Raw genomic sequence first — 11,892 nt, forward strand, 5'->3', positions numbered from 1 at the left:
ATTGTGCAGAGTTAGAGAGCTAAGCAGGTCTCTCTACAGGTAAACAATTACAGCAAACCTTTATACCTTTCATTATAGACAATAACAAGCAACAGCTGCATTTTGTTTATACATAGGCCATCTTGATATCTTACTTTTCTCACTTGTTTTGACTCTAGCCTACATACAATATTTTCTACACATTATCTACACAAGGTCGCAACAACTTCTCACACAGTTCTTTCCCACTCGCCTCACACAATCCTCGCTTCTACAAATCTCGCGTTATTAGGGTTACAGTTAGCCTGACTCTTGCTAACGAACTGTCATGCATTGCAGTTCCTTCCTGTCAGTTCTTTCTCTGCTTCCACAAAAGGGAATGAGGTTTGCTCCAGGTCACATGGCAGTAGCAGAGTTGGGAATTGAATCCCGTTCTTCTGAGTTCCAGTCCAGTTCCTTCTGCACTAGACTGGTTGCTGCTTTTTCTCCTGATGTCAAATGCATTGATATTATTTAGGATTATTCAGTTCCCTGGTTCTCTCTTTGCCAGGTGCCCCAGAGGGAATGAACAGAACCGGTAATCATCAATGTGTTGTAATATTTATACTGCTTACTGTATTTTTCACTCCATGCATCTGATGAAGTGGGTTTTAGCCCATGAAAGCTTATGCCCAAATAAATTTGTTAGTCTCTAAGGTTCCACAAGGACTCCTCATTGTTTTTGGTAATCATCAAGTGATCCATCTCCTGTTGCCCATTCCCAGCTTCCGGCAAACAGAGGCTAGGGACACCATCCCTGCCCATCCTGGCTAATGGCCATTGATGGACCTATCTTCTATGAATGTATGGAGTTCTTTTTTGAACCCTGTTATAGACTTGGCCTTCACAACATCCTCTTGCAAAGATTTCCACAGGTTGATTGTGAGCTGTGTGAATAAATATTTCCTTTTGTTTGTTTTAAACCTTCTGCCTATTAATTCCATTTGGTGACCCCTTGTTCTTGTGTTATGAGACAGAGTAAATAAAACTCCTCATGATTTTATAGACTTCTATCATATCCCCCTTAGTCTTCTGTTTTCCAAGCTGAAAAGTCCCAGTCTTATTAATCACTCCTCATAAGGAAGCTATTCCATAGCCCCTCATCAGTTTTGTTGCTCTTTTCTGAACCTTTTCCAAGTCCAGTATATCTTTTTTGAGATGGGGCTACCATATTTGCACACAGTATTCAAAATGTGGGCGTACCATGGATTTATATAGAGGCCATATGTTATTTATCTATCCCTTTCCAAATGATTCCCAACATTCTGTTCACCTTTTTTGACTGCCGCTGCACATTGAGTGGATGATTTCAGAGAACTATCCACAATGACTCCAAGATCTCTTTCTTGAGTGGGAACAGCTAATTTAGACCCCGTCATTTCAGGGCCATGCCATATACAGAAACACATTCATGTCTAGCATAGCTGTGCATATTTTTTTTGGATAAATATCATTCATGGGGCTCAACCAAAACGCCAGCTCTAAACTTTTAGGGAGGTTGCATCCTACACCTGGAACTAGATCTGACATTCACAGCTGGCCCTTATCACTACAATATGCAAAACTAAACCTGGGGATGCAAACACCCCCACAACCTTTGGATTGTTGGATATCCAGTTGCAAATTTAGCAGCTCACACCCTCCTCTAGTTTTTAGTTTTAATAAGTCATGTGTGAGAGAGAGTGCACACAGGGGTGTACTTGCGTGGGTTGCAGGGGGTGTGGTGTTTGAAGAATTAGGAGAGGGATAATATATGTGTGTGTGTGTGTGTGTTTTAGGGGAATTGCGGCTACATTTTTGCAAACCAGCAGGAATACGTATGTGTGCATTTCTGGACATGCATACGGCTGATTAATTTATGTGTGTACATGTTTGTAGAAGTGTGGGGGCATTTTTGTTTGCACACATGATAAAAATGTTAAGGGGTCACAGCTGTGTGAAGGTGTACATATGGAGAGTTATTGTAGTGTGTTCACAAACATTTCTGAGGCACATGTCAGGGGATTATGGGAGGGTGTGTGATTACAGAAGGTCTTGGTGTCTGGTTAAGAACTTGGTTTAACTGACATTTGATTTGATCTCTGTAAACTCAGCTGGTTCCATTGAAACCAATAGAAAACTGCCATTGACTTCACAAAGGAGAAGGGCAGTAATTTAGTTCTGGGATCAAGCCTTCTGATAAATTTACCAGAAGACCATGTTGGAACCACTCTCTGGGGTGTTCTGGATCTCTAGTCATCACTAGAAGGACACTTCAGGTTGACAAGGACGCCAGCATACAGCTAGGTAAGCAATGTGGCCTAGTGGATAAAGCTTTAGAGTTGCATGTGTTCTATGCCTGGCTCGTTAGGGTTCAAAGAAAAGCTCTGTGTGATCTTGAAAGCTTGCCTCTCTCCCCAACAGAATCTGGTCCAATAAAAGATATCACCTCCCCAACCTTGTCTCCCTGTGGAGCTATATATCGCAAGGGAGTCTGTGGCTGAACTGAGAAGTGAACCTATGGTGTATTTCATAGAAAAAACATGGGTAGATTCAATAATTTGGTAACTTTATTTTTTGAAGCCCTACTTTGAACTGGACAGCCCCAATTTTTTCCCGTGACTCATGAAAACCTCCTTCTTCCCCTGAGTCTGCTCAGGGCACTCTTCACCTCTTTGTTCCTCAGACTGTAGATCATGGGGTTCAGCACTGGAGCGAGGACAGAATAAAAAAGAGAGATCAACATATCCACCTCCACTGTGTGGTTGGACTTCGGCCGCAGGTAAATAGCACAGGCTGAGCCATAGAACAAGGTGACCACGGTGAGGTGAGAGGAGCAGGTCGAGAAGGCCTTATGCCTTCCCTTGGCTGATGGGGTCTTCAGGATGCTGGATAGTATTCGAGCATAGGACACGACAACCAGCAAGAAGGGGGACAGGTTGATCAAAACACTGAGGGCTAGGATGGAGGCCTCGTTCCTCGAGGTGTCCCCACAGGCCAGCTTCAGCACTGGGTAGATATCACAGAAGAAGTGGTTGATCTCATTGGGCCCGCAGTAGGGGAAGGAAAAGATCCAAGCCACGTTGCCCAGCAGCATCAGAATTCCACAGAGCCAGCAGGCAGTGGCCATCTTGGCACAGGCCCTCTGGTTCATAAGGAGGGCGTAGTGCAGAGGGGAGCAGATGGCTCTGTAGCGGTCATACGCCATGGCAGCCAGCAGGTAGCATTCTGCCGTCCCAAGAGAAAGGAGGAAATACATCTGGGCAGCGCATCCAGTGAAGGAGATGACTCTCTCCTCAGAGATTAAATTGACCAGTATCTTGGGGACGGTGACCAAGGTGTAGCAGATCTCCAGGAAGGATAGGTTCTGAAGGACGAAATACATGGGGGTGTGGAGGGCTGGGTCCAGTACTGTCATGAAGATGATAAGGATGTTTCCTGTCAGGGCGATGGTATAGATAATGGAAAAACCTATACAAAATATCGCTCAGGTCTCTGGATGTCTCCAGAATCTGAAGAAAATGAAGTAGGTCAGCATGCTGTGATTCCGCTGTGCAATTTCACTGGTATAGCTCATCTGTGGAAGGAGGAGGAAAAAGAATTTCCATGTGGTCATTATGGGCCAGCTCATAGGAACATAGGACTGGAAGAGACCTCCTGGCTCATTGAGTCCAGTTCCCTGCTTTCACTGGGAACCACATTATATAATCCAAATCATAAAAGGATCCAGCTCCATGTGAACACTAATTAGATTGTTTGCCCCTATTGGGAGGTTGTTCCAGAACCTCCCTCCTCTGATGGCTAGAAACATTCTTCTAATTTCCAGACTAAATGTACTCACAGACAGTTTATCTCCATTTGTTCTTGTGCCAGCATTTACTCTGCCTGATGTTTACAGTGCATTTATAAAGGGCAATCAGATCCCTTCTCAGCATGAATTTTACTAAGCTAAACAAGCCAAGTTCTTTTAGTCTTTTGTGGCTGGATTTTTTAAAGCTGTTGAGTTGCTTGGTGGGATTTTAAAAAGCAGCTAGGCACCCAACAGCTATTGAAATCAAAGAGTGTTTGGTGCCTAGGTACTTTAGAAAATCCCACTCAGCATCTACATATCTTAAAAAATCTAGCCCTTAGTCTTTTTAGCTTCATCAACTGGTATACACTGGTGTAGCCCCACTAACTTCAACAAAGCTGTGCCTATGTACATGACCATCGAGCTAGCTAGCCCCATGTACATCTATCTATCTAGCTAGCTAGCAACATGCCATTAAAAGAAAAATACAAACCCTGCTCTGAGACTCAGATTGCCGCAGTGTAAATCTGGAAGCAGACATTTCAATTCAGAGTAGTTAGTCAGTGATTACCCTTGTGAGTATCTGTTAGTAAATACTAACCCTTTTAGTCCTGTTTTTTTCTCTATATTTGATTCATTTGTATATTAACTATTCTTTAGAATTTTTAGGATATTAACAAAAAGTATGTTCAATTCTAAGGCCAGAACACTGGTCCCTTGCTGATATGTAACCCTATTCAGGAATTCTGTGCTTTAGACTGAATATAATAATCCATAGTGTCTCTATCTCTATAAACCTTCAGATATTCATGGGAATCATCCCCTTAAAACACACACACACACACACATACATATGTATAAAATGCTAACATATCATTACATCAGATAGGGAAGAATGATTGTGAGGGAAGAAAGACCCATTGAAAGATATTATCTTGAAGAATTGTTAGTCCTCTCTGCTGCAAATAATTATGCCTTCACACATAAATCAGGTAAACTTAGAATGTATAGAAATGACATCAAAATGTGTGTTTCTTTTAGCAAAGAGGTTTTCTTTGTTTGGATACCCTATATAATGACCCAGGTATGGGAACTTATTTGGGAAATGGAAACTGGGTGTCCTTCCAGTTACAGTGAAGAAGAGACACAGACCCAGCTCTTGATCTTACATCAAAGGTGGTAATGTAACTATCCTTTTGCATTGTGCTGTACTAATCTCTGACTGATAAATCTTTGATTAAATAATCCCAGTTCAGCAATCTTGAGTCGTCATTGACTCAGAACACGCAACCCCCTCGAATAACTAAGGGCAGAGGCTGAGGCTTTGTCATTGATTTCAGTCTGTTTCATTCTCAATGAAATGTCCCGTGTTCTCCTCCCAGCTACACGGGTGACTAGGACAACCCTAGCAAGCTTGAATCAGTCTAACCAGGAGCAGAGCAGAACAGATCCCTAAATATCAAACCCTCAGATGAAATTCAAACCACCACAGATTTACCTCTACATCCAGGCAGCACTCCTGCGTCTGCTGTGAATGAAGGTCTGGGTGGATTAGAGGTATTTCAGCTGCTTTCTGAGTCTCCAGGGACAAGTTCCCTTAAATACTTTGGGTTTAATTAGGTATCTTTTAAAGGTAAATTGTCATTTATCCTTCAGCTTTAAAAATAAACCCAACAGATAAGAAGGTCCTATCCTGTGAATGGCTGGATGGAGGGCCTTCATCTCCCACTAACCTCAATGGGAACATCGTGCTACCAGCACCAGCCAGATCCAGGACATTCAAGTGTAAACACTTGTGTTTATTCCTATGGTCCCTGATGGAATTGCTCATGTGAACCCTTTGTGGCTCTGAGTGTTTGCTTATTTACAACTCTCTGATTTCCCAATTCCCTCTCTCTCCCCACTCCCCACAGATACAGAAATGAGACATCCCTACACATCAAGAAAATATCTTTCCCCTGACAGGGGGCAGTGTGTGTGTGCATGTGCATATATACACACACACACACAGAGCAGGTCTCATTCCTTCCAGTAGGGGGCAATTTCTTATTGGCACAAAACATAAGAGGGTGCAATCCACGCCATCCTCCAGATCATTAATGAAGATATTGAACATAACCGGCCCCAGGACCGACCCTTGGGGCACTCCGCTTGATACCGGCTGCCAACTAGACATGGAGCCATTGATCACTACCCGTTGAGCCTGACGATCTAGCCAGCTTTCTATCCACCTTATAGTCCATTCATCCAGCCCATACTTCTTTAACTTGCTAGCAAGAATATTGTGGGAGACCGTATCAAAAGCTTTGCTAAAGTCAAGTTACAGCTCTCTGCTTTCAATCTATGCCGTCAGCTTACTTAGAAGGCTGATATACAGGCACTGAGAAATGTAACTACTTCTGTCCATTAGGCTTTGGGCAGGTGGAAGACCTACTGCATTTTTTATTGGATTGTACTTTGTATTGCCACTTGAGATCAAAATGGCTTTCTGTGTTTTTGTCCCTTTTACTACGACTGCTCAGAAAATGGAATATTTACTAGGAATTGGCAATATATCTGCAATCCAAGTTGTTGCCTGTTTTGCATGGTCAGCCACTAAAATAAAGAAAAAGCAAGTAGCTTGGTGATAATATATGATATAATGGTTTATGTTGGTTTTAAATATATATGAATATTTTAAAATACTGGAGTTAGTTTTTAAGTCTTATTTTAATATCTTTTGCTATTGGTGCATTTGCCTATGGCTGAGTGGCTATTAATAATCATGACTTCACTTGACTTAGCCAGACACCCCCACTTCTGGGAAATAGGGTTGTCTCAGTAGTCCCTGTGTCTCTTTAGCCTGGTCAAACCAGTTTAAGCAACCCACTAGGCAGAGATAACATATCATAGAAAATAAATGTAGAGTGTTGCTGAGGAATTCTTATCTGGGCTGTGACCTCCTTTCCTGTGGATGTGTCTGATTTAACCCTTAATAGCTGTCTAGCAAACAATGCAATAACAATCTAATGCAAAGATGTACATATTATATTCATTACATATTACAGGCATCCTTCATGCCTCCTTCATACCCTCTTCTGCCCAAAACTTCCTCCCACCATAATGAATTTCACAGTAGAAAAGATTCTTTATTGAGACTGCTGGACACAGACAGACCCTACAGTTTCCTCTGGCTTTCTAGCTCCCTTTCTCTGCTGCCAGGTTTCAAGAGTTGGTCACACATTTTATATATTTATTGCAGAGGAGGGGGGAGGGGTTCTGTGGGAAATCCCAAAAATAACTTTTTTGTTCAAGAATTGTTTTTATTTTTTTATTGAGAAACTGAAAACTCTAAAAAACATGTTTTGTTGTTGTACTTTCGGCAACTGAAAAATATATTTCTTTATTTATTGGAGATTTTGACATTTTGCAACTTGGTTACAGGAAAGAGAAACGTTTCCATATTTTAGGCTTTTCCACCAACTCCTTACTGCCCCCCCAAAAAAATATTTTTGGGTGGGAGTGAAAATTTCTCTTTAAAAGAAAAGCCATTTCCAATTGGCATGGGGGGGAAACATTTTAGCAGAAAAATGTTGACCCCGAGCTCTACTGGTTTTATCAAGAGGGATATCTCTTAATCCTGTCTTGGACAAAGCAGACATGTAAAGGACTGATACCGACTGTATAGCCCTCATCTCTATATCTCCATCACTGCATCTACAGGCTTTGTGCAAGCACACTCCATATTCCCCTTCGTTTGAAAATTTCTACATCATTGCTGACTTGTCTGAACTATGGGTCAGACCCTCAGGTGTTGTAAAAACAAACCTATCCATCTTCGAGGACCTGGCCCCATAATTATGATACATTTGTTTCCTTTAAGAAAGCAATTTCTGGCCATTGTTCTCCTGAGAGCCCCCTTCACCTCCTTGTTTCTCAGGCTGTAGATAAGGGGGTTGAACATGGGGGTGATGACTGTGTAGAAGAGAGAGAGCAGCTTGTTGGTTACTGGTGCATATGCAGAATTGGGGCGCAGATACGTGACAATCCCTGTCCCGTAGAATAGTGTCACCACCAGAAGATGTGAGGAACAGGTGGAGAAGGCCTTATGCCTACTCTGAGCCGAGGTCATCTTCAGGATGGTCAGGAGGATGAGAAGGTAGGAGACCAGAATCAACACAAAGGGAAATGTTATGAATAGCAGGGCAACCATAAAGACGGCGATTTCATTCAGGTAAGTGACCCCACAGGCCAGCTTCAATACTGGGGGGATGTCACAGAAGAAATGGTTAATTTCATTGGATCCACAAAAAGGCAAGGTAAATATGACTGAGGTGTGTCCCAAGGACGTGAGGAGACCACTGATCCATGACACAGCAGCCATCTCTGAGCATCTGGTATGGTTCATAATGTGCGTATAGCGTAAGGGGTAGCATATTGCGACATAGCGGTCATAAGCCATGGCCCCCAAAAGAAAACACTCTGTGCCCCCTAGAAATAGAAAGAAATACATCTGCACAGCACAGCCAGTGAAGGAGATAGTTTTATCCTCCAAGAGGAGGTTGGCCAGCATCTTGGGCAGGGTGACCGAGGTGTAGCAGATCTCCAGGAAGGACAGGTTCATGAGGAAGAAATACATGGGGGTGTGGAGGGCAGCATCAGCCAATGTCAGGGTGAATATGAGAAGATTTCCAGTCAGAGTGATCACGTAGGTAGCTAGAAACACCAGGAAGAATAAAGCCTGTATCTTTGGAAGGTCAGAAACTCCCAGGAGAATGAACTGAGTGACAACGGTGTGATTCCTTCCTGCCATTTGGGCTCTGAGTTCCTCAGGACAGTATTTATTCCTGAGGAAAGATAGAAGGCAATATAGTACAAATTTCTGAATGTAGTGACAGGTAGGGAAAAACAGCAAAGCAGCTTAGATAACTTATACAAGAAGGGAGCTCCATCCTGTCCCTTTCTTTCCCCATCCCCTTGCTTGTCTCCCTTCCCCTCAGCCTGAATCTTCCCCTGGGCCCTTCCTGGGCCACATTTGGTCATCAAAGCCATCTTGACTCAGGGCAGTTTACCTTCACTTCTATTATCAATAATGGAAAATGGTGGTCATCTTTCTTATAGTCATCATCCATACTGGCACCTGCAAAAACTGTAGGGGATCATATGGCCTTAAACTCTGAATCTATTAAACTATTGCGTAAATGGGAATCAGGCCCTGTCAGAGTGATTCATCCAAATAAAATAATTCATTTACACATTCATTTAACACATTTAAATCATGAAGCCACTCCAGGAAATCATAGTCTGCTCACAGATACAGCTTTAGAAGAAAAAGAGACAAAAATGTGCCTGATAAATTACTTGGATCAGTTCTTACCTTACCTTGTTCAATAGCAATTGTCTGAAGAGGAAAGACCATTCTTCTCTTAGTTAAATTGCCGCTGGGGAGTATGGATGAAATTAGTTCATTTTCTAACTGTGGAAGTTCTTTCTTTGTAAGGCATTGTGGAAGCAGAGAAAGAACTGACAGGAAGGGGATGCAATGCATGACAGTTCGTTAGCAAGAGTTAGGCTAACTGTAACCCTAATAATGCGAGATTTGTAGAAGCGAGGAATGTGTGAGGCGAGTGGGAAAGAACTGTGTGAGAAGTTGTTGCGACCTTGTGTAGATAATATGGAATGTAGACTAAGAGTCTACATTAGTGAGCAAAACAAGATATCAGAATGACCTATGTATAAACAAAATGCAGCTGTTGCTCATTATTGTCTGTAACAAAAGGTATAAATGCTTGCTGTAATTGTTTACCTGTTGAGAGACCTGCTTAGCTCTCTCCCTCTATGCAATTGATAGAGAGAAAGAAAATAAAGTATCTGAGTTGCTGTACCCAAACAAAAAGTGAGAACTCTGTTATTCTCCGACAATTTGGGGGCTCATCCGGGATCGCAATGCCCGCAGAGGCACCGGCAGCTGCTACGGATCGTTCCCCTTCGAACCCCATGGCGCCACAATAGAGGTAGGAGACCTTTTGAAATCTCTATTGGGGTGTCGGAGGAGGACTGTCCGTGGGGCCGTCTGTCCCTGTTGGGCTCACGCCATCCGAACTTATTGACTGTGCAGCAAGGTCAGATGCTGAGCGGCTTAGGGGAATTGTTGCCGCCCCCTGTATGCATATGTGAGGTGCATAGGTATGCACCGGTGTTGAGGGGTTGTTACCGCCTCAGGAGGGGTTTTTACCGCCTCGAGTGATGCATCGAGGTGCTTGGGAATAGTACCTGGAGGTACTTGGGAATAGTACCAGGAATAAGGCCTTGGGGTGTGTGTGTGTGTGTGTGTGTGTGTGTGTGTGTGTGTGTGTGTGTGTGTGTGTACGCCAGTGTGAATTGAGTGTTACCGGAAGACGCCCAGAGTACTCTGCGAAGTCTTTTGGCTCGTGACCAGAACTACTCTAACGCAAGCCCGGTAACTAGAGGATCTTTTAGGAGATCCGACCCACGGTGGGCTAACTCGGCCTGGCATTGTCCGGCGAGGAGGCTACCTGGGTCTAGGAGTGTGTGAACCCATCTTCCCTCCCCTTTTCCTCTCTGTGTGAGCCACTGACAGTCTGATCATCTCACTGGATGCAACAGAGTAAGCGGCGCCGTCTCTCTGAGACTAGCCGATGCTCTTTGCTGAAGGGAGGTGTAGGAGGGTCGTGGCCATCCTCGTTAGCCTCTCCTGTGTGAGTACCCTGTAGGGAGAGATCCTTAGTTTATGTGCCGCTAGAGCGGACAGGGCATCCTCCCTGTGTGTGTGATTTGAAAATGGGTGGGGGACAGTCTAAGGATTCCCTCTCACCCACTAAGGGTACCCCAGCTTATTTCATGTACGTACATTATGGTCCTAAAACCTGCAGGTATTTAGAGAATTGGAATCATTACACGCGTGAAAATTCATCTAAACAATGCCCACTAGAAGGTACCTTCAATCTAGATAAGATCATACATCTCAGAGGAGCTTTTAATCACCAAAAAGCCTCTGACACAAAATGGGAGCAATTTGTCTATCGAGGAAAGGAACGGGTTAATTTGAAATTCAGCTTGGTCCAGAGATAAAGAGAAAGTTAATCTGCGTTCAAGGTCAAGAATCAATGCAGACCAGGCTAAGTACAAAGAAAAACTGCTTTCAGCCCCAGCTGGCTGTGAAAAAATATAGACATAGTCAAACCAAAGGCAATACAAGTTACAGTGCTGAGATTACATTTGCAAAGCTTAACTGTCCAGTGAGATCCAACAGTCTGCCTTTGCGACCCTGGAGCCGGCGTGGTTTGGGGACGCTGAAGAAGCCACAGGCAGCCGGCCTGGACTGGAATCACTGAAAAGACACCCCAGGAGACCTCAGGGTGTAAAAGAACTGCCCTCCCAAGAGAGGAAGCAAGTTGGAAATTGCACAGCACCTTCTCTGAACGTTATTCACAGACGTGGCCAGTCTGGACGTACGTGTGTGAGTATGAAAGTGTGCCTACTCTCAGCCGCAGTAAGTCTGAGAACCGGAGAGGGATTTAGCATTCCTCTCTCCACCCCGGTTGACCGGGAAGGGTGTCAGGTGGATCTACCCCAGTCGTAGCAGGACTGGGCAATAGAGAAGTTGGAGAAAAGGGAAGAGTTGTGTACTTGATAACTAGAATTGAGCAATTAAGAGCATAGATCATGAACCAGGCAGCAACTCAAACCTACGCCCAGGACAAGTTGCAAGCCTTGAGACAGGACTTCCAGGCAGAAAAGGAAGCACTGGCTAAGCAAGTACCGGTCCTTCAGGGACTTGTCAGAATTTAACCATTTGTGTTTGCATATGCTGTAACAGCAGTGTGTTTGCCACAAGAGAAAATTGAATAGTTAAACGCCAATGGGCCATGCGTTTTGCCCAAGTGGCAAGCCTCACGAGGGAGGACTCGGGTAGCCTTGTGAGTAAGAATGTTTAAGGGAAGAGACCAGGAAGGGTGGGGGCTAGCTGAGAAGCCCACCCTCCTATCTAAATTGGTAGTGAAAAAGCCGGTGCCCATGGAAGGGACGGTTCAGCGAGAAAAGCAGGATCGGGCCCAAGCGGGCAGGCAATAGATAGAGAGATTGGAGAACAGGTTGGAAACTTT

General features: G+C 43.9%; 1 protein-coding gene and 1 pseudogene across 1 annotated transcript; both read right to left on the reverse strand.

Moving 5' to 3' along the window:
• Positions 1-2,620: 2,620 nt before the first annotated feature.
• Positions 2,621-3,574, reverse strand: LOC135887069 (olfactory receptor 10A2-like; annotated as a pseudogene).
• Positions 3,575-7,565: 3,991 nt separating this feature from the next.
• Positions 7,566-8,591, reverse strand: LOC135886320 (olfactory receptor 10A7-like). The gene has a single exon (XM_065414128.1). It carries the CDS (start codon positions 8,577-8,579, stop codon positions 7,566-7,568), a length of 1,014 nt encoding a protein of 337 aa, XP_065270200.1. The 5' UTR covers positions 8,580-8,591.
• Between the last annotated feature and the right edge of the window lie 3,301 nt (positions 8,592-11,892).

This window comes from Emys orbicularis, chromosome 12 (genome assembly GCF_028017835.1).
Source record: "Emys orbicularis isolate rEmyOrb1 chromosome 12, rEmyOrb1.hap1, whole genome shotgun sequence".
Lineage (NCBI taxonomy): Eukaryota > Metazoa > Chordata > Testudines > Emydidae > Emys > Emys orbicularis.